We start from the raw sequence: 24,548 nt of genomic DNA, 5'->3' as shown, positions 1-24,548 counted from the left end.
AGTTGGATATATGGTTCATCTCACAATGTATCAACTACAAAGTTTTCCCAACCTTTTGTAGAATTAAAACACCAGGAAATGTTCCAGCCACCTTAAGGAACACCTTTCAACTAAAAATCCTAAAGAAGGAGATTTGCAACCATTATGGAAAACTTAACTTTTTAAACTGTAAACTTAAGGTAACATATGACTTTTTACTTGAATCCATAGGTTTTGACAACTTAAGTAACCTTCTGAATGATGTTCAGGACAAAATGGACAGTGCAACCTCTATTAAATTCAGTAAACTTAAATCTAAACTCAATAAACTCATTAATAATGCATCTAATTCACAAAATAATAACAGTAACAAGAACAAAACTAAATTTTCTAATTTTCAATTTCACCCCAGGCTCAAAAATCTATCCTCCGTAACTTTTGATAAAAATGAACTCAACCTATTGAATCTAGGTCTCAAATACTCAATTCCGAGGAAGGTTTCTGAAAAGGACCTTCAGAGTCTCTCCATTGAGCTAGATGTTATCATCCAGAATCTCTCAGTCCCTCTAAACCAAAAAACTTCAATTAGAAACTCCTGCTACAAAACCATCTTTAAATTCAAAAACAAAAATTTTCCATCAACTTCTACTTCTTTCAATATCTCTACTACCAACACTACATCTAACACATCCTACAACTCATCATCCATCAACCTACCCTCTACTTCTCAAAATTACTCATTCAATGTTCCTTTTCCACAATTTTCATACAAAAAACAGAAAGACCAACTCCATATCCTCAAGTCTATTCAAAACAAAATTAAATCCCATAATTTAATCATTAGTAAAGCAGACAAAGGCAATTGTCTAGTCATTCTAGATCAGAAGTTATATAACTACAAGGTCACTACATTTCTTTCCGATAACAATTTCACTCCACTCCCCGAAGATCCAACAAAAAAGTTCATTAATAAAATCAAAGCCACCAATAAACTTTTCACAGAATTTCTATCAGAACACGATGCTCCATATTATAAAATACCTAGTAACCCATTAACACCCAGATTGTACGGTTTACCTAAGATACACAAAGAGGGAATTCCCATTCGTCCCGTTGTTAGTTTTATAAACACTCCAGTTTCTATCCTGTCAAAATTCATATTGAATCTCATTAACAATATGACGAACTTCACCCCTCGCTTTTCAGTCAAAAATACAATTCATCTAGTCAACAATCTCCAACAAATAAATCTTCATCCCAACATCACAATGCTTTCATTTGATGTCAGCAATTTGTTTACTTCAGTCCCCAAACAAGAAACTATTAATCTGGTCCACTCTCTTCTACGAGCAAATTCTATCACTATGTCTACCACTAACTCAATTATTCAATTATTACAAACTTGTCTAGCTCAAGACTTTTTTGTTTTCAATAGTAAATTTTACAGACAACCTGATGGCTTAGCCATGGGTAGTTGCCTTTCCCCTCTCCTAGCTGATATATTTATGGATCACTTAGAATCCACACACATTATGAAAAATCCTGAAATTCTCCATTGGTTTCGATATGTTGATGACTGTTTAGTCTTCATATCAGGTAACTCGAATTCAGCTGATCTATTACTCTCTAAAATAAATCAAATCCACCCAAACATAAAGTTCACCATGGAACTAGAGTCGTCTCAATCTATTAATTTCCTCGACCTTACTATTACCAGATTAAACGACCATTTCGATTTCAGTATCTATAGGAAACCTACACAAACCGACCATATCATACCTTTATCTTCCAACCACCCAATGTCACATAAATATGCAGCCTTCCATAGTTATATTCACCGCCTAGAAACAATCCCACTATCACAATCCAACTACCAAACAGAACTCAATATTCTAAAGCAAATAGTATCCAACAATGGGTATGACCCCAACCTCATTAACAAACTTATTAATAAGAGACAACTCAAACTATTGAGAGAGGCTGCGTTCCCCAGAGACTTGACCATTAAACCTCATTATGCTTCCTTACCTTACCTTCAAGAACGTCTTTCTGGAGATATCAGATATATCCTAAAAAGATCTGTTGAGAATACCCACATTTCTTTTAAAGTCCTGAACAATCTAGGACAATGTTTAACCAATTCAAAAGATTGCATCAACTACATGGATCGTAGTGGTGTTTACAAATTACAGTGCTCTGATTGTGATGCTACATATATAGGTAGAACCTGTAGATCACTAACTTCCCGTTCCTTAGAACACATTAAAAAAGAGAACACTTCCACCTTCTCACAACATCTTGCACAACATAAACATACCCTCAACATACCAGAAGACGTCTCTTTGTTACATAATATACCCCAAAAAAATTTTCTAAAATTAGATCTATATGAAGACTTGGAAATAGTCAAAGAAAAGCAAAGAAGCCCCAACTGCGTTAATCGCCATGTATCTTTCAACCGTGACTTTCAACCCTTACACCGACAACTCTTCTCATAACCCACACTTCTCAAATTTACCCCATCTTCTTTATCTGACCTTCCTCTATAAACGTCAACACCTTAATCCTTCTCAACAATTGTTGCTTTTAAAACAACCATTCTCTCTACACTACTGTCACAACACTCCCTCCAAAAGAATTTTTTCAGCCCCCTATTGTTAACATCATATCTATTATACCTCACTATTTCATTATTTTATAATCTCCACGTTTACATCATATTCCTGTCCATTCTTTTTTCTTTTGCTATTTCTCTGTCATTTCATATATCTACCATCCACTCATTAGTTCTAAACTCAGTAACCATTTAAACACAATCCAGCAATTCATCAGAATTCACTTTCTCCCACTTTGCCAAAACCCTTAATCAACCATTGCTCCCCCCTCTCTTAGTCAACAACTTAGTACATCATACTCACAAATAAAATTTCAGGCTTTTATGTACCGAATTTAATATAATCAAAATATATTTTGTTCAGGGTGCTAGATGCTTTAAGCATGAAGGACCTCTTTCATCTCTAATTTTGTTGATTAACTCATTTATTTTCCTTTATCCCACTCTCCTTTATTCTTTAGTTATTTCATTTACTTTTATTCCTGCCAAGTCTCTGAGGATCTCAGCCTTTTCAATTTTTTAAATTTAATCACATATATTATAACTTTAATTCCTTCAGCCGGAAGATTTTTAATCCCATTTCTCAATCTATTGGACTCACTTATATTAAATTTTTTACGATACGAGCAGTATTAAACTATTTCATTTAAATACGAAGTCTTACATTAGCTACAAATATATACTATTTATTTTTTCCTTGTCCTAGATGTAAGCAACATAAAAGGACATTTCCATATATTTAAGCTAATTCGTCACAAATTACACTTTTTAGACCACACTCCATACGATAAAGAGTAACATAAGCTGCCTAATGCATACGTCATTCTCTTAAACATGACCTTCAACAACACCAGTAATTTACATCTTTTATATCCAATATTAAATAATTATAGAAAAATTTTTAAATCCCAACACCTGGATTGCTGTTATCATTTTAACATCATCAAAGTTTTTTAATCTTTTGGCTGTAGTAATACTATGTTTAACTAATATTGTTTCATGGTACATTGACATTTTGTTTTTGACACCGTTCATGGGTATCTTCTTATCAATCAGTTACCAGCTGAAGTCCGTTTGAAGAGGTTTACTCTCCGGACACTGGAACTCACTTAAGCATGGGTGTATGTTACCTGAAGTAAAATTTAATTAAAATATTAAACATCATATAATATTATTAACATCATGTACAATCTTTGGTAACACATTACATTTTAAAGGGTTTTTACCCAAATATTTTGGTGGCTCAATCATGGTAACCTGTAAGTATAACCATTTTGCTTTTTTTTTAACCTTAGTCAAAATTTTAAACCACGTTTGCTGTAATTAAATGGTTTATACTTATTTTAGGTATTTTAACCTGATGATGGAACAGTTGTTCCGAAAACGTTCGTGCTTTTAATGTAAGGGTTTTTATAAAATAAAATATACCCACATACAAAGACTAACCTCTTTTTTTTTTAAATTCTACAGTTTAATTTTATAAAAGTCATTCAAACATATATTGTACATTTAAAAGTAGATGACTTTAAAATGATATTGGTAATTTATAGCCACCGAATAGTCCAGATGATTTCGGCGTTCAAGAATACGCAGGTGTTTACCGAACCCGTCTGGTCGAAGGATCCAGCGGTAAAGATTTTATAATGAGTGATGTTACGAGGGGTCCACGTCGAGATTTAAAAAACAAACCAGTAGACGACCCATCATTCTAGTATATTCAAGGGGAACTCCAGGGATTAAGACTAAGAAGTTACGGAATTAAAAATTCGTATTGTAATGTCTAATATAAAAATTTGTATCATTAACTAGTAAAATAACATAAATTATTGTGTTTTTAGTATAAGTAGAAATGAATTAAAGTAAATGTTAGAAGACTGTACGTAATAAATTGAAATAAGTGCACATAAACTAAAGACTAAATCTATCTATATAAAAGGCTATGATGACAAGTCACACCGTTTGTCCAGTAAACTAATGACGCCATCTAGGAAAGAAACCTGAACTACCAAAATTTGACATTTCAATCATATTTTGTTCTTGAAACTATACGTTTAATTAATAATACTGTATTAATTACATATTATTATAATTTATAATTAAATTTAATCATATTTTTAAGGAAGAATTTAATACAAAATAATTTAAAGCTTTATGGTAGTTTAGATTTAAAATCCTAACGCCAAAGTCATCTGAACTACTGATATTTCAACCTCTGAGTCAATCATATTTTTTATTTAATAATACAAAAAATATTAATTACATATTGACATAATTAATAAATAATATTATTAATATTTTTAAGGTACGAATTAATACACAATAATTTAAAGTTTTATGTCAGTTTAGATTTAAAATTCTAGCGTCACCTAGGAAAGAAATCTGAACAGATAAACTGACAGATAAAATAAATTAAAATTATCTGACATATAAAATATAAAATATTTATTTGTCAAATAAAGTACCGAATGAAAATTTATCTGGAAAATAAATTGTGTTTATTTTAGTTCGTTATTATGTTGTAGGTTATCGCGAAATTAAAAACATAACCTAAATATTGTTGTTTGGTGAAGGTTAGAGATGTGGATATTAAAAGATTTAATGAAATCGGAGAGTATGATCAGTATGATGTTTAATGCGTATAAACTGAGTGCGAGAATATAATATTTGATGCAAAATTGAACATTTTAATTTTTAATTTAATTCAATGATAAAGACTTTTTCAAAGGTTAAGATTAAGTAAACCGACAGTGATTTGTATTCTGACAAAATATTGTAAATAGTTGTTAATAAATGATTATAAAAGTAGGTGTATACATATTTTCATTTACTTAGTTTAGGGATTCGGATCCAAAATGAAAAATATGCACATAGTACCTAGGTTGTCAGATTCATTTAATAATTATAAAATGCATTCAATTATATATAAAAAAAGACTCAGAGTGTAGTAGGAAACTTTCAATAAATCGTCTATATAATATACGGAATATTGATTTTAAATTCTGACAATTTCGTAATACTTCTTGGAAATGTTTTTCTAGGTACCTACCAGGTAGGAATAAATAATTCTGTATTCTTGATAAGAACTTTAAATGAAGATAATAGAAATGGGTTCTTACAAGAATATTCTGATTATAAAGCCATTTTTAAGAAGTCCACTAAACAATCCAAATCCTATAATGAATTTCATATTAGAACCAGATATGCAACATAACTTTTTATGTATGGAAGAGAAGGTTTAGGTACTATTTCATCCAGTGAAAGTGGCTGTAAGGTTGAAAAGATTCAAGTTGAATTACTAAATGAAGACATTACTGAACTTTTTGAGGTTAAAGATTACAGATAAGTAACCGCAACATAATTTGACGTGAAAAGACGGGTACATTTTATTTTATAAATTAATGTCTATCTCTGAGATAGGACAATATTTCTGGAGGTGAAAAGATCGGCCCTTTCATACAAGAAGTGATTTATTTGTTATGAAAGTTGTACAAGAGATTAAAATATTATTCTGTTGTCATGTCTTAGCCTTAAATAGGAGTAAGACATGGATCCTCCGTCGCATGGTGACGGGCAAAATCACTAGTCTTTCAATAAATAAAGTCGTTCCAGGAACGCAACTTAAAAACGTGTACAATATAATTTTAAAGTCAACTGCATTGTCAATATGAATGAGTTATATAAAATTAAATTATTAGGATTTTTTTGCTAAGTAACAAAAACAAAATTTGTTCAATTTATTAATGTTTTGCATTTTGGGAACGATTTCCGAAGTGTAAATAGAAACGTCAAATAAACTTATTTTAAAGTAAAATTGTGGCTTATCCCCAATAAAAATAGTAAATTGCATTAAGATGTTACAAGAAAATGCTTCAGAACAATGTTGTGAATGATACACTTTGTGAGGATACCATAAAACATTAACTTATATTGAAAAAAAAAAATATGTCTTGGGTCGTGCTATGGACCTAATGCGCTCACTTAAGGGTTAAAACAATTTATAATTATTTACACTTAGCCTGATCAATACAAAATGGATTGATTTAGCCTGATCAATACAAAATGGATTGATTTTGTAAAATGTAAAAATTTTTGTGTAAAGTTTTAAAGTATCTTACGTGTTTCAGTTTTCCTTGGCCTTCCTCGCTTTTTACCTGGCGTTATTACGTTTTTACCTGGCATTATTACGTTTTTAGCTGGATTTAATACGTAATCCCTCGGTGTCGCTAAAGAAATTTTTCTAGTAAACTACCTTAAGATATTATGATGATATTCTTTTGTTAGTATTATGTAAAATGTTCTGAGTGGAAAGTTAAGTTGGTAGAGATATATATATCTCAATGCGTGTAACGAATAATGGATGAAAGGTGAAGCTAAATGTTAGTGGGTGACAAAAATCATGCAGTGTAGTTAGAAAAACAGCTACTTACATATTGGATATTTCCTTGGTCTTCCTCTTTTTTTCTGGGTAGTTTCAGCAAATCCGCTTAATGAATCATATGTTAAAACACTGTTTTCAGATTTTACCATAATTTCAGGAGTTAGAATATCTACACGATCAATCGTCTACAAAAAAACAAAAAAGGAATTATAAAAAAAAAACAAGAAAAAGACTTAGATAAAGATACGATGATATGATCACTTACACAGAACGACCAAGAATTGCTTAAACGTTTCGAGAGAAAAATTCTAAGGAAAATATATAGAGGAATCCAAGAACAGGGTTTGTGGCGTAGGCGCTACAACTTTGAGTTATATAGAAGTTTTGGGGAACCTGACGTTGTAAAATGTATTAAATTAGCACGCCTTCGATGGATAGGACATGTAATTAGGCGAGATGAAGATGCAACGATCAAAAAATTTTTCGACCGAAGAGGACCAGTGGGAAGACGAGCCAGAGGAAGACCAAAACTTAGGTATCAAGATAACATAGAGGATGATCTAAAATCCATCGGAGTTAAAGCATGGAGAAGAGTTGCCAGAGACAGGGTCCAATGGAAGATTGTTCTGAAGAAGGCTTTGGCTCATAACGAGCTGTAATGCCACTGATGATGAAAGATATGATGAGTCCTGAAGGTAGGTAATCTAAAGACCGATACTGACGAAATATTGCAAACATATTCTTCTTTTTCTTCCTTTTTATAAGCAATTCTACTTGTTCGTTGGCGGATTAATACCTCTATGGAAGGCTGTCACTCCATCTTTTGCGCGGTCGTCCGATACTTCTTCTGCCGATTGGTGACTTATCTCTTACTATTTTAACGACACGGGTCTCCTCCATTCTGCTTATGTGGTTATTAAATTATCTTTTTCTATTTTGTGTGCATTCATTTATATACTGTACGTTACATTTTCTTCTAATGTTTTTACTTCTCTTTCGATTCTTCAGCGTATTTCCTATAATTCTTCTCAGTACTCTCATCTCTGCCGTTTCCAGTAGCCTTTGTGTTGCGGCTGTGTGGGGTCTCGTTTCTGTGGCATATATCATTATCGGTCTTATACTGGTTTTATAAATTCTTGACTTCGTCTCAGTGTTAATACGTCTGTTTCACCATATAGTGTTATTAAGGCATCCTGCCAGTCTATTTGCTTTTTGTACTTGATCTCTCACTTCTTTATCCAGGTCTCCATAGCTGGACAGTGTAATTACTTACTTACTTACTAGCCAACGCCCACCCTTGGCATGTTAGCCATTTGGTGGCGCGCTGACCAGTATAGACGAGCCGTTTCTCGTAGGCGATCTTCATCCTCCTCGGGTGGGTCTGTTTTCAGGGCTGGGCACTCTGGAAGGTGAGCAGCATCCATCTGGGGCTGATCACATAATGGACAGTTGTCATTTTCGCGGACGCCGATGCGATGTAGATGGGAGGCCAGGTAGTCATGCCCCGTAGTTGTTCTGAACACGGCTACACTAATGGGTCTCGGCAAGTTGCGAGGGATTGGTGACTCTATTAGGTGGGCCCAAGATTTTCCAGCACCGGCTTGTATTTGCTGCTCTTTTATCTTCGCTTTGATTCCTCTTCTAATGGTGGACTTTGCTGATGTGTACGATTGAAAGCTAGGGGGATGTGGAAGAGTAGTGCCTTCTTTTGCAAGTTCATCCGCCGCTTCATTTCCTTCAACACCGACATGACTAGGGATCCATTGTAGAGTAATCAGCCACCCTTTTTCCATCAAGTTCGATAGTTGGACACGACAAGATATTGTTTTGGCACAGTCGGTGTATCGATTTGTCGACAGAGCGAGGATTGCGGCTTGGCAGTCGATGAAGAAGGCAACTTTTTGGGGGTGTTGGAAATTCTCAAGATTTTTTGCAGCTTCGTGTATAGCAGCAATTTCGCCGTCGTAGTTGCTGAGAGGGGCACCCACAGCTATAGAGCCTTTGAAGAACGATGAGACATATCCTGCTCCTGTTCTTCCCGAGTCCGGCATCGAGGATCCATCGCAGTAGATGTGGAGCCACTCATGTGCTGGGTACTTGGTGTGTATCGTCTCTAGGGCAGCTTTCCTTAGGGCAATGTCTGACGATAAGTGCTTCGGGTCGTTATGGTTTTCAAGCAGTAATTCTGTGTTTGGTAGACAGCGGGCCAGTGTGGTTTGCGCTGTGAAGGGGGCGGCTTCCGACAGGACAATGTGGTATTTTTCCATGATTTGGTTTGCTACTGTAAGCGGAGTGGTTTGTGTTTTAAGACGTGAGGCTGCTTGTCTATATTCGTCCCATTTTTGTGGAAGTATTCGTCTTTGCCTTTCCCAGAAGGTTAACGCGTGTTGCTCTCTGCGGCATTGTATTGGTTCAATACCGGTCTGGGCTTCCATTGATGTAAACGGTGTTGATTTTGGAGCACCGGTGATGACGCGAAGGGCAGTGTTCTGGGCGACTTCAAGCTTGGAGGTGGTATTTGTACTCGCAGTTATTGTAGCTTCACTCCCATATTCTAATATCGGCCGGACATAGGTTTTGTATGTTGCTACCAGGACATCTTGCGTGGCGCCCCACTTTGTTGCTGTGAGACGTTTGAGCAGTCGACATCTCTTTGTGGCTTTCTCTGCAATGTTGTCGATTTGAGGTTTCCACGTCATTTTCTTATCTATGTACACCCCCAAGTATTTTGTTACGTCCTGTCTTTCCAGATCAACTCCTTTATACGTCAGCTTGACAGCAGTCTGTTTTGTTGAAAGGCTAAGTACTTGATATACGGTTTTGGTTGTACTGACTGTTAGGCAGTTTTTATCCGCCCATTTTTCTAGATTTTTCAGAGCCTGGTTCATTACTCCCTCGAGCGCTCTCAGACTGCTACTTGATGCCCATATTAGGATGTCATCAGCATACAGGAGGGCTTCCACACCAGGTGTCTTTCTAATCATTTCGAGCACATCGTTTATCATTAAGTTGAATAATTGACAGCTGATGACAGCTCCTTGTGGCAGCCCTTGTCTTTGCAGTCTGAATTTGGAACAGTGGTTGTGAAATTTGACTCTCTGATACCTTTCCCCTAGAAAGGATTTTATCCAATTGAATAGTTTGCCGTCAACTCCGGACTTCGCTATCTTGTGTAACAGCAAACCTCTCCATACTGTGTCGTATGCAGCTTTGAGGTCTACTAGCACTGCTACTGTTGACATCTTACGGTGGAAAGCATCCTTGACTTTTTGGGCAAAATCTACTACATGGTCCATGGTGTTCCTGTGTTTCCTGAAGCCAGCCTGAGCGTCGTCAATCAGTTCAAGATGGGTTAAGGCTCGGTTTAGTCTGCCCAGAACCATTTTTTCGGCTACTTTGCATAAGGAGCTTGTGAGGGATATTGGCCGGTAGCTATCAGTCAGGCTCGGGTCTTTTCCTTTCTTTAAGGTGGGTATGGCCTCGCTGCTGTTTTGTAAAAAAACAGCAGCAAGATAATAGCAACAGAGATGGAATGCCTGCGAAGATGCTGCAGAGTAACAAGAATGGATAGGAGAAGTAATGACGAAATAAAGCAAAGAACATCAATAGAAACAGACATACTAACATATATAGAACAAAAAAGACTAAAGTGGTATGGACATGTAAGAAGAGCTAGCGACAGCAGATGGATAAAGAGAATAACCGAATGGAGCCCCATAGGAAGGAGGAAAAGAGGACGACCCCGAAAATCCTGGAGGAACGAAGTAGACGACGCCATGAGTAAGAGAGGACTAAACGATGGAGAATGGAACAACAGAGAGAGATGGAAACGGTTGAGCGAGGGAAGGCAGTGAATACTGTAGAATCCCTAAATATATATAGGGTATGACCTCGCTCTTCCTCCACTGACTTGGGACTCTTGAATTCCATGTTAGGTTAATCAAATTCAGAATGGTGCCTTTGGCTGAGGCTCCCAGGTATTTAAGCATTTCCGGGTACAACTCGTCAATCCCTGCTGCCTTTTTCGTTTTTGTGTCAGAGAGAGCCGCTTCCAGCTCCAACATCGAGAAATCTTCTGAACAGATGTCGTTTATATTTTTGCTCATCTGCCGGGGAGGGGGATAACGCAATAGGGACAGTGTAATTACAAGGTATTTTATTTCCATTACTTGTTCAATACTGATACCATCAATTTCTATTTTACAACTGGTTGGTTCTCTGCTGATTACTATCGTTTTAGTTTTCTGAGATGAGATTGTTATATTAAATTCTTTTGCTCTTATGTTAAATCTATAGACTAGTCTCTGCACACTATCTTCATCTTGGGCTATCAATATTGCATTCGTCTGCGTACCAGAATATTATTATTTCTTTGTTTCCCATTCTGTATCCTGTTCCTTTGTTAACGCTTTTGATGATTTCATGATTAAACTGAAGAGTACGAGCCCTAACAACTATATGTTGGAATAAGCAGTTATTTTGCGAATAAAATACCGACTTACCAAAATTCTTTTATTTAATTTTTTTTATTGTAAATATGAAATTTTATTGTAAATATGAATAACATTTTTTATAATTAATGGAATTATTTTTACAGTTTAATTATATATTTTATGTTGATTACTATTGAATTAATTGTTTGATAGTAAAACAATGCTGACAACTAAATATTGGAACAAGGAGTTTTTAATAAATTAAAATGAAAATTAATATGGCGTAACATCGCCCTTAGCATAACAGCCTGGACTATATGAGGCATTGTACATATGGACTTTCACAGAATTCAGGGGTGAAACTATCCCATATTTCTTGGAATTTAGCACGTAGTTGTGGCAAAGTAAGCTGAAGGTTATTTCTAGGCGTTGCTTCATGTTATGCCAAAGTGTCTCTATTTTAATAAGATCCGGGCTGCTAGAAGGATATAACAAAACTTTAATGTCATGTAGATATAACCGTCCGACATGAGGCTCCGTTCTGTTGAAAGATAAAATCCTCGGATGGATATACCTTTACCGCACTTGGTAGAAACGAATGTTCAAGAATATCTTGATATTTGGATGCGTTTACTATGCCTTCAATAAAATGTAAAGTTCCCAACCCTTTGGCCGACATACAACCCCACACCATGATGCTCTGTGGAAACTTTACAGTCCTTTTGAGACAATCTTTATGGAATGTTTCTGTTTTTTGCCGAATCACACGCTTTTGATAATCTCCCACACAGACATCAAATTATATTATATCAGATATAGAACTTTGTTCCAGTTATGTTTGGTCCACGAAAGTTTTGATTTACCCTAATGTAACAATTCCTTTTTTGAGTTTCCGTCAACAATGGTTTTTCTTTGGCCCACTCGAAAAAAAAAATCAAAAAATATAAAATTTATATCGTAAAGAATAACCTATCAAACATACCTTATAAAAACTAAGACCGCTTGTGTGGATATATTTGCGACAGCATTCTCTGGAAACATTCATGCCAGTTTCTCTATTCCACCTAGCTGTTACTTTTTGTAGTGTATTTCTTCTTCCCGACTTACATATTCTAATTAAATGCCTCACACTCCTTTGGGAAACAGCTTTTGGACGACCTGAGCTTTTGCCGCGAACATCAATACTGGAAGTTTCCCCATATTTCTTAATTATATTAAACACAGTAGTTGTTGCTACAGTCAATTCACCGGAAATTTCACGCATTGTTTTCCCTTTATGGTACTGATGAATAATAATTTCTCGAACTTTTGTTGAACACGTGCCATTATAATATTTTTCTCGTAATAAAACTGACGGTTGTTAATTATACATAATCAAATGACATGTGACAATTATTGTTGACAACACACTACCTACTCGTATGTTTGATTTGAAAACCTTCTTTCCGTCAGGCTGATACAATTTAAGAAACGTGAGGAAAAGCAAAAAATGTTCCAATATTTAATTGTCAGTAGTTTTCGATTATCAAACTATTAATTAAATAGTAATCAATATAAAATATATAAGTCAGCCGCAAAAATATACATAATCAAATGACATGTGACAATTATTGTTGACAACACACTACCTACTCGTATGTTTGATTTGAAAACCTTCTTTCCGTCAGGCTGATACAATTTAAGAAACGTGAGGAAAAGCAAAAAATGTTCCAATATTTAATTGTCAGTAGTTTTCGATTATCAAACTATTAATTAAATAGTAATCAATATAAAATATATAAGTCAGCCGCAAAAATAATTTCATCAACATCATAAAATATGTTTTTAATTTCATATTAACAATTAAAAAAAAATAAAACAAAAGAATTTCGGTAAATTGGTATTATATTCGCAAAATAACTGTTTGTTCCAACATATAGTTGTTAGGGCTCGTATAGGGCTCAATTGAGTTCCCTGTCTTATTCCGCTGCCTATTTATATAGGTTCTGTAAGCTGTCCATCTATTCTGACTTCCATTTTGTTGTTTTGGTAGATGTTTTCGATAGTTTTTATAATATTCAGGGAACTTCTCTATTATACCGAAGACGGATTACATCTTCTTCAAATATTGCAAACGTGGGAAACTATTTTAGTGATTTATTAGAAATAACAAGACTCCAGCAGAAAATCTATGGCCCTCCGACTATCTTAGAGAACCTACTTCTCTGAAGTAAAAGATACAATTAAATAACTAAAGAGAAATAAATCACCAGGAATTCACACTACGCCAGAAGAAATGCTGCAGTCATTAGATGGCAAAAAATTACATATACAAAGGATACAAAATAGCCATCTGTTTGGTGTACCTCAATTTATATTCCATTGCGCGAAAAAGGAGCCACTACCAGATGTGAAAATTATCCTGCTAGTAAAATCTTTGTTGCATATCATAAAAAACAGATGGGTGCACCAATACACTTGGTGACACGTAATAAAATCTCTCTCTACCAGCCCAAAATGGCAACAGTACGACTAAATTAAAGAATCTTCTTCTAAAATTCAAAGCAGAGAAAGGGGTTAGACAAGGATGCGTTTGATCACCTGACTTATTCAATATTTATGTCGTGAGGATTGATTTATAGGGCAATTAAGTTGTGATGGGGATTAATATACCTCAAATCCTGAAGAATTGCGATGAGCTCAGCAGTGTAAATAGACATTTGACTTGGAAGTTTGAATTTTTTGGATATATTTTGATTTGAATGGTAAAAAGCGCATCAAGTAGATTCGTCAAATTTGGATCCATCTATATAAATACAATCTAACTCGGGCCATCTTTTTAGAATTGTTTGGTTAATAAACACATTTATATTAAATGTAATTTACATGTGATTCAATATTAAGATAATAGTAAGGGATATATAATCCTAATAGGTTATAATCGCAATTATAGGAGGGAAGGATGTCATTTCTGTAAAACTCACTACTAAATTGAATTAGGTGCTGATAACTGTTTATCTCTTTTGAATGCTTTTACGTCGCAAGAAGGAACTATCTATTTTGGAATTTATTTCCTGTATTTTGTCTGATCTTTTTTGTGCTGTGAGGTTTAACATAAAAACATCACAAAAAAATTGTAGTCTAAGGTACAAAGAAGACTCTGCAGCTTCGATTTCTAAAATATTTGTTAGCGTACTTTTTAAACATCCAACACTTATTTTTTATTTTTTCCAATATCTCCAGTTGAGTCAAACTTGCATTTCCATATAAGATAAATCCCTAGTCTATCAATGAACGTATTAGCGCTGGATAGAAGATTAGTGATATATTTGGTGCTCCCGGAAATTATTGTTTTTGAATTGTGTGTTTTTAAGGGTATTAAACAAACAGTACTTTGCGTTCCGACTAAAATAAAAGGAGTGTGGGTAGCCGACTGTAAGGTCAGTCGCGCTCTTAAAAAAATCCAATGTTGTTTCAAAATAGATCGCTCGGAAAAAAATGACGTATCTCGGGTTATACTGGACCAAATTTGCTCTTTCTAAAACGGGGTATAGGGTTAAAATAATAACATTTATCGTATTTTCATTGCAAAATTATCCAAAACAAAGCAGTTAATGACATTGGAATTTATCCGTTTTTTCTTAAACCGCATTTTGTTATTTGATATTTTTTAATTTAAAATATAATTAACTTAAATAAATGTTAAAAGAGGTCGCTGGAAACAAACGGAAACAAGTATCCCAAAATTTAAAAGACAGAAACGGGTACAGAATATTAGACATCAATGAACAGTTAAAAGAATGGGAAAACTACATTTCTGAATTATTTGAAGATGAGAGAGTAGACCACTATACACCGATTGCTATATCAGGTCCATCTATAACAGAAAGTGAGGTTACACGTTCAATACAAACGGCAAAAAATGGAAAAGCACTTCTTGGCCCGATGAAGTAAGTGCTGAAATACTAAAGTTTTTGGGAGAAAATGGAATTAAACCTCTGTGTAATCTCTTTAACAGAATTTATGACACTGGGATATTACCAACTGATTGGTTAAAGTCGACATTTGTCACAATACCTAAGAAACATCGTCCAAAGACATGCGGTGATTATCGGACAATAAGTCTCATGAGTCACGTTTTGAAGATCTTCCTGCGAGTAATACACAACAGAATTTACACGCTGTTAGAGGACAGAATTAGCAATACTCAATTTGGGTTTAGGAGTAGCTTGGGTACAAGAGAAGCCTTGTTTAGTATACAGGTGCTAGTACAGAGATGCAGAGATATAAATCAAAATGTGTACATTTGTGCAATCGATTTTGAAAAGGCTTTTGACAAAGTCCGACATAACAAAATGCTAGAAATATTAGAAACGGCTGGATTGGACGATAAAGATCTACGAATAATTACAAATCTATACTGGCATCAAGTGGCAAGAATAAAGGTTGAACAAGAACTGTCGGATGAAATAAATATAAAAAGAGAAGTGAGACAAGGCTGTATATTGTCGCCTTTACTTAACTTATATTTGGAGGAAATATTTAAGGAAGCCCTAATGGAGACAACCGAAGGTATTATTGTGAATGGAGTAACTGTCAACAATATTAGATATGCCGACGATACCTTAGTGCTTGCTAATTGCGGAGAAGACCTTCAAAATCTAATGAAAAAAATAAAACAGACTTGTGATCAGTATGGATTAAAACTCAACGTTAAGAAAACTAAATATACGATAGTTAGCAAACAAAATTATATACAGGATGACGGTATAAAAGTCGGAAATGCCACACTGGACAGAGTAGAGAAACTCGTGTATCTCGGAAGTAATATCAATAAGAGCTGGGATCCAACCGCAGAAATTAAAAGCCGAATAGAACAAGCCCGAGCTGCCTTTGTAAAAATGAGAAACGTACTTAGCAGTCACGATCTTAGCATTGACCTTAGAGTTCGAATGACATCTTGCTACATCTTTCCTGTCCTGCTGTATGGAATGGAAGGCTTGAATGTATGGAATTTCTTTCGCCATATCCATACTTACCCATTGCTACTATCCACACCGCGTGTGTATACAACAATATTAATAAGCTTTTTTATGGATTTAATTCAGCTATTGATAAAGTTTTAGAACTTTGAAATAATTTTATTAATTTCGTATATGTACACGCCTTAATTGTACAACTGGGTTTATAGATGAAAATCTACCTACAACCGCTATATCAGACTGAGTCAAAAAGATATTAATACTTACATATAATGAATCAGGTCCTAAAGCATCATTTAAAGCTCCCAACTCATGAGTTTTATGTACGTGATTTTTAAGTTTATCGTGTCTTGAAAAAGCCTTATCGCAATGCTCGCAAGCAAACGGTCTTTCACCAGTATGAACGAGTTGATGTCGATTTAAATGTGAAGCTCTTTTGAAACTACAAGGGAAAAAAACTGTATTAATTAAATTTATAAATGTAAATTTAAGTAATATAATTTAAAATTGCAATGTGGAGAATCTTTACAGAACTCTTTACAAAATTCTTTTTTACATAATTAGTGAAGTACCTGAACAAATTAAGCCAGAAATCAAGATTAAGATTTTAACTTTAAGTCTATACAAAAAAATAAAATAAACTAACTAACCATAAATAGTCTGGCTAATTGGCTAAGCCAAAGCCATTATACAATAAAAAAAACTTTAAGTCGTTAATGTAAATAGAGAAACACAACTCAATTTTGTTTGGTTCAGTCACACGAAACTTTGGATACATAATTCGATAATTAATATAAATGCGACATAAAGATAGAGAGATAAAATGTTTTTCTATGTGCAATTCGAAACAGCAACAAAACGAATAAAATAATTTTGTTTCCATAGTTATTAAATAACGAAACACTTTCATTCAGAAATAGTTGCCAAATTAAAACTGCAAATGATAACTCAATATTCGTAAAGATAACAAAGCACAATTTCCCCTGTAACGTTATAAACGTCACATGTTTGTTATTTTTCTTTAAATAATTATTTTATTTCAATTTCTTTTGATTTTACGCATTTATTAACTTTATTTTTATGTTACTACATTTATTCAAAAAATAGTTGGCGCTCAACCCTTCTATCAACTAAATACGAGCTCTTTCCCATATCACTTGGCCCAACGTTAGATTGATAAGAAAATTAAATTTTAGAGAACAAAAATAAAAGCGCAGTATAAATTTTAGAAGTTTTAATGCATCGAAAATTTTTGAATTTCCTAATTACAAAAAATATTTTATAACGTAATGAAAACTATTGTTTAAACAGAATAATAATAAATTAAAAAAAAACGCATAGAATATGTAATATTAACAAAACAAAAATGTAAAAATTTACTACTGAGTTACACCTATTTTATTTTTAATGTCTTCCAAAATTCTTCAAGGCATAGTTTTTACCAAGTTTTGACAAAATTCTAATGTAAACAAATGCCATATTTCTGCAATTTTTCCTTCAATTCGTTGACGGACCTGGCAGGATGTTTTCTCAAAGCTCTTTTCATTTCGCGCCACAAAGTCTCTATCGGAGACACGTCGGGACTGTTCCAGGGGTAGTATGTCATTCCAGAAGTGGTATGTCATGGTCTTCAATCCATTTTAAACTCTTTTTTGGGGTATGACAACCTGCGCCGTCCTGTTGGAAGACAAAATATTCCGCTGATGTTAAAAGGTGTTCCATAATTGGTAAAAGAGATCCTTCTAAAATATTCAACTATTTGTCCGTGTTTACAATCCCATCGATAAACTGTAACTTTCCCAAATCTGTAGACGACATGCTGTCCCAGATTATGGCGGATGCCGGAAATTTGACTTTTCTCATCAGACAGTCGGGATGGAAAGCTTCATTTTTCCTGCGAATGACACGACTCCTACTGTCTCCAACACACATTTCAAATTTGGACTCATCACTCTATTGTATTGAATGTAAAGATCGCCGCCGAATGTTTTCCTAAAATATACCACCTTAATCTATATTTAAAATCTATTGGCGAAGGATAATCATTTTCACCACCCATTACTCGAATATAAGAAAAAAAGTTCTCTAGCACGTCTTATATAGAGAGAATAAGTCCTTTATGTTTACCAACCCGCATTGATTTGACCATTTCTGACATTTCGTCCAGTAGACGTGACTGATTATCTAAATCTGTACCATATGCATTTCGTGTTGGAGAATTGGCAACGAACTTACATTCAGAATATAATGTACCAAACCAATCTTTAAATAGCTGAACAATTGAAGCAGCTTCTTTCCAGTAACCATCTTTTGGCATAAGTCCATTTTCTCCAGCATAACTAATAGCTTTTGATACAGAATTTGACAATAGTTTAACTGCAGGTCTCACTCTTTGCCTCATTCTTCTTATGGTGCCTATCCGTTACGGATGTTGGACACTAAAGCTACGGTTTGTTAGAACAGTGTGCAGCGCACAGCATACACGTACAGCAGAATCTATTGTACTCGACTCACGGCAGTTTTGGTTGAGTCGGTTTGTTAGATTAATTCGCATAAATACTCCGTCGTTCCGAAAACAAGTTTAGAAATTAGAACCTAACCTAACCTAACATTCTTACCTATGGAAATTATTTTCACGTTTATTCTCTCAGAGGTTGTCCGTTAAAAAAAAATGAATTCTCACAAACTTAACGCAATAATTTTATTACTCCAAGAAGAGGAGGAAGAAGAAGAGTTGATAACGTTAAATCTAAATAAAAGAAAAAAAATGTAAACGAAATTTTTTCATGTCTTAATACAGAAGGTGCTTTTAAATTAATAGTCGAAGAAATAAATTTCGAGAATATTTAAGACTTTCCAGGGATTTATTTGGAACTGTCTTACAATTTGTACTAGATCCACTGGTCTTTTATCTTTCTCAGAAGAAAATTTAGTAGGCATCACTTAATTGTTACAATAATAATAACTATATAAAAATACAATTATAATTTCGGTATAGATGTGTACGCTGTGAACTCAGCTGAACGTTTGCGTCCAAATCAAATCACAGTTGATTCCAGCGCACACCGTCGACGTACACGGCTATCGCTCTGCAGTGCGCGCAGCTCAGCAGAACCTAACAATCGTTATCATAGAGAACCATTTTTTTGATTTTGACGAACGTACGCGGCGTTCGACTGACTGTGAGTTATGCGTCGCTCACTGTTCTAACAAACCATAACTTAACATGGCTATTCTGACTTTGTTGACTGCTGCCCTGAAAACTCCGGTAGTGGTTAAGTTAAACCATTTTCGCAGGTTATGCAGCCAGGATATTCTTCTTCGGCCTTTTTCTTTGCCTCATAGAGACTTTTAAACATAAATGATGTAGTGTCAATTTATATCTATTTATGACTGCGCAATTGTCAATTCTGAAGTTGATATATTTAGTAGCGCTTCAAAGTAATCCTCGTTGAATATTTTATTGTCAATAACAAAACCATGATCAATTACATGATTTCGGGCAAGTTTAATTAAATGTGGACGATCTGCAAAAACAAAAATATTTAAAAATTTATCACAGGGTAATCATTAAAACAATTTTTGTCATATCCAACACTCAGCTGAGACCAAAGGGCAGTATTTCCAATACCTATGTCACTGGTGATAGCTACTACAATAAAATTTGCTCTGAATAATTCAGATATTATTTGCTCAATAACATTTTTTACCATTGGCTGATCAAATTTATAGTAAATTAGTTGTTTCCAGTTTGAAAGCAAACCACGCACCATAACAGTTTGACAAGATCTGAGAGGTCCTATGATCTGTTTATTTTTCTTATGTAGTTATGCAGATTCTATCCGATTCAGTAAAGTCGGAAGATTTTTTTTCATTAACGTTGTAACACTTGTTAAAATGCCCTGATTTACGTCAAAACTTGATACCCAGAGTGTTAAAATAGACAATGCAGGTAAATGGTCATTGTTTACCCTTAGATAGCGATAGGCTTTTAGGCTGACACCAGGCAAAGATATTGCTGATGCGATATTCTCTGGTGACCAACAGATTCTTTTTTTTTTTCTGTACCTAATAATTTTTTATCTGCTCCGGAGTAAAAGTTTGGCTAAGATATTTTTATATTTTAAGGTTATTCTTCCTTTTATTTTCTGAAAATTTTCATTGAGTTCTACATTTTGCTTTTCTAGAAGCATTATTTTCTCGTTCAATGTCTATTTTATTTGCTCTGAAACAATCACGAAATTAGCTTAAAAAGTTTAATAAAAATTAATTAAAATAAGTAACATCTCACTTACTGTTTTTGATCAATAGGGTCAGTATAAAGTACACTTACTGTTCTATATCTGCTACAGGTAACGTTGCGAGATTACTTGTTTCAGTTTCCATATTAACATTGTTATCTGATTCCTGCTTTATGTCTTCTACAGCTAATATGTCTTCTACAGCTTTATGTTGTCTTCTCTTCTTCAATGGTGCGACTCTTTCTCCTTCGTTTTGTAAGCTGGACTCGTGACAAACTGGTAGTTGTAAAGTAGGCACAGCATCAGATTTTAAGTATCTACTATTTTTGCAGGTATATTTCAGCAATTTATGTTTCAGAGGAATTTCAAAAGAGTTAGCATCAAAATGTTTAGAACAGATGCATGCTACAAAAAATATATATTTATGTCACAATAGTTTTTTTTTGTACGCCTTAAGAAACGAAAAATATGAATCATGAATACCTATATTGAAAACATATAACAATAAATATGTACTTACCATTTTTCAAATTTATTTTATCTTGACGCCGACATGCAACCACCCATTGCTTAGTAAACTCTTCATTTCGAGGAAATCGAAAGTATTTTATGTCTGATGTTTTCGTCACCCTATTATAATTTTTACAATTAGCTACGGCACAACCCGGCATGTTTGTCGATAATACACAAAAATTGAACAAAACTACTAAACAGACTAAACACTAGAAAAAGAGATCGAAATGAGAGGCTTCGTAAAAACAATTTATCTACCACACGATGCACAAATACATCTACCGGGACAGGGAATCCTACATCTCGAACACCATAGTGTTGTTTCGCAGGTGACGTCATGCGCGTCGGAGCTCACATTTCTATTCCTTGAGTAGCATACCGATATTTATTTGTGTATCGATGTATCGTGGCCTCTATTGTGACGAAAAAGCTATTTAATTTACAGTGATACGAGTGATAACGCATATGCCACAACTTTCGAAATGTGAAATGTGTATGTGATTGTGATTGTGAATGTGACGGTTGATGTACGGACTACGGAGAAGCGAGACGTTCATAATAGTGGCGAATAGAGATGGACTACTCCAAATATTTCTATAAATAATAATGTATTCGGTATATAAACGGAGCGGTCTTATGAGTCAGTTGATAAGATAATATCGTGCTGTAAACTTATAAATAAATAGTTTTAAATAAATTAGAACCACTTGTTTTATTTTGAAACACGCTACAGTATCAATAAAAAGTTCTTCAATCGCAACTCTAAAAATACCATATCTATAAAATTGAAAGATAAAGGCAGACCATCCAACATTACAATCATTATGTTTAAAAAATGTAAATATTTTAGAAAGAATTTTAAAAATAAAACAAATACATACGTAAAAACTTAATAGCTTACCTACTGGTACATAAATCACATTTAAATTTCCTTTCTTTCCTGGCCCAAGCACTGAGGGTTCCTTGTTCTTCAGCGTCGGTTACATTAGAACTCTCCGGTTCACTGGGTGAATCATTATCAACACGAGAATGATCTGATACTTTATCGCTTGCTACGTCTGCATCGTTTTCTAAAATTGATCAAATCGAGGAATAGAAAATTCATTGCCATAGAAATCATAAAACTGGCATAGAAGTTAAAAATTTATTTTTAATCAAAGGAGAATGTTTTAGATTTTAAATTTTGATTAAGTAAAGTTTATTTGCAGTATATCCCAGTGATGTAAAAAAAGTACCTACCCGTTACAAAATAACGGGTATTTGTCCAATAACCAAAGCACCGATTCTTCGTTGTAAGAAATACTCATTTCTTTTGGTACAGATAACCATTATAGTAAACTAAACGAAACTTCGAAAGATAAACCGAGGCGGCACCGGCGACGCGGTGTAATGTAAAAAACCGACGATGGAGTAGATATATTATACATATATCGTTGGTAAAGACTAACGACACTTGCCGAAATGGGAGGTGGTTTCTTTGATATTTAAACTATTCCTTGCAACTGTAATAAAAAGACACCTATTGTTTTTTAATATAGGGGAAGGTGGCACACAGTGAGACGCGGTACACAGTAAGACAGCCAATTTAAATTCAAGTTTTCTTCGATTTGCTTCGCCAATCTGCTTAAGGAGGGCTATTACATCACAGATGTCACTACTGTTGTTATTTTTACAATATGGCGTATAGTGTAAATGTGTTTAACTAAAACTTATTTTTGATAGTATAGTTACATTTAAACCAATATTCAAAGGAATATTCTGCTGAAACTATAAGCAGTTATTGAGTGATCTTAGCTGAATATTGGCGCATCAGGTGTTGTGAACAAGGTACGTTGTTGTTTATAACTTATAACTTGTTGTACTTTTTCAGAATGGTAAATTACAAAATAACGCCCAACAGTACACAGTGAGACAATCATTACTGGTACATAGTGGGACTGTCTCACTGTGTACCACAAATGAATATTAATACAATTACCTGAATATAATGATACCGTTTTTGTTGCAGATGCCTAAAAAACTGAATGTTCCACGCAAAATTGGCAAGATGTCTGCTGAACATAATGTCTAATGCTGCTAATGCTGTCATTGATAAGAATATTGTTACGATAATAAATATCATGGCCTGTAAATATTTTATGACTAATTCTTTTTTTGTTGTAGTCATTTCGGCGTTTGTTTACCAGAAGCCTCTAGACCCGAATTATGATGAGTCATCCATCTCGAGGGTTGCAAGCAGTTGAAAGACTAGTTTTAGCCGTTGACCGCCTAGTTTATTCGATGGCGTTCCCGTTATTCTTGTCAACACCACCAACAATGTTCGAGTAAATTCATGTCTGCTATAGTGAATTCCGAAACTAACGGAGTTTTATATAAAAAGAGAAATTTTGTTGGGAAGAGAACAGTTAATTTTGAAGTATCGTTCGTATAGATAAATTATGTATTATTAGTGGTTTAATAAATTGATATAAATTATCGCGTGATTTAATAAATTAAAATAAGAACAATAAATTAGAATTAAATAAAGACATAACAGTTAAATAAAATCATAACAATATGTTCATTAAGACAAGCCGCACAACAATTTGATTTCAAATTTCAAACCCTTCAGAGATATGTGCAGAAGAAATAATCCTGAAAATTTACCAATCATTATGTATTCAAATTATTCGGTGAACAAAATTTTTACAGATGAACAGGAAGATATTCTGTGTAACTACATTAAAGCTTGCAGTAATATGGGGTACGGACTAACCACCGTAGCTGTAAGACGCATCGCATTTGATGTAGCTAAAGTAAACAAATTGAAGGTACCAAAATCATGGACAGAACGTAGATTGGCCGGTATCGACTGGCTTCGTGCATTTATGAAAAGAAAAAAGTTGAGCATACGACAACCTGAGGCATGTAGCTTGGCACGCTTAACTTCTTTCAACCGACACAACGTTCAGCTGTTTTTTGATAATCTTCAAAACATCCTAAACAAATATCTTATTTTAATTGAGAGATCACGTATTTTTAATCTTGATGAGATTAGCACAAAAACTGTCCACGACCCCAAAAAAGTTGTAACTGAAAAAGGCATTAAACACGTAAATAGCTGCACTAGTGGTGAACATGGTTTACTAGTTACCACCTGTTCTATAATATCCGCCCTTGGAACATACTGTTCACTAGTGATGGTGTTTCCACGTAAATTCTTTAAAGAGCATATGCTTAATGGAGCACCTCGTGGTACCTTGGTACCACGGTGGTACCGCGGTACTGCATGACAGCAGAACTTTTTTTTACAAGTATTAGAACATTTTATCAAATACAGCAGCAGTTTCAAAAAAAAATTCCGTCGCTGCTAATATTTGATAACCACGAGAGCCACGTCACAGTGGAAGTAATCATAAAGGCTCGAGAAGCAGATGTCCATATTTTGAC

At 34.3% G+C, this 24,548-nt stretch overlaps 1 protein-coding gene across 6 annotated transcripts in view; it reads right to left on the bottom strand.

Moving 5' to 3' along the window:
• Positions 1-24,548, bottom strand: part of LOC140445614 (uncharacterized) — a 100,277-nt gene that overhangs the window by 29,318 nt on the left and 46,411 nt on the right. For 3 of the 6 annotated variants that reach the window (XM_072537805.1, XM_072537806.1, XM_072537804.1), the window contains exons 3-6: positions 22,021-22,189; positions 16,633-16,807; positions 7,021-7,156; positions 6,709-6,816 (exon numbers count right to left, since the gene is read on the bottom strand). In XM_072537805.1, coding sequence (XP_072393906.1) covers positions 6,709-6,816; positions 7,021-7,156; positions 16,633-16,807; positions 22,021-22,189 — 588 coding nt within the window. Of the gene's footprint in view, positions 1-6,708; positions 6,817-7,020; positions 7,157-16,632; positions 16,808-20,698; positions 21,012-21,126; positions 21,620-22,020; positions 22,190-24,548 lie in introns of those variants that run through there. The other 3 variants (XM_072537809.1, XM_072537807.1, XM_072537810.1) reach the window with 2 other exon arrangements.

Source organism: Diabrotica undecimpunctata, chromosome 7 (assembly GCF_040954645.1).
Source record: "Diabrotica undecimpunctata isolate CICGRU chromosome 7, icDiaUnde3, whole genome shotgun sequence".
Lineage (NCBI taxonomy): Eukaryota > Metazoa > Arthropoda > Insecta > Coleoptera > Chrysomelidae > Diabrotica > Diabrotica undecimpunctata.
This window is presented reverse-complemented; position numbering and strand designations above follow the sequence as displayed.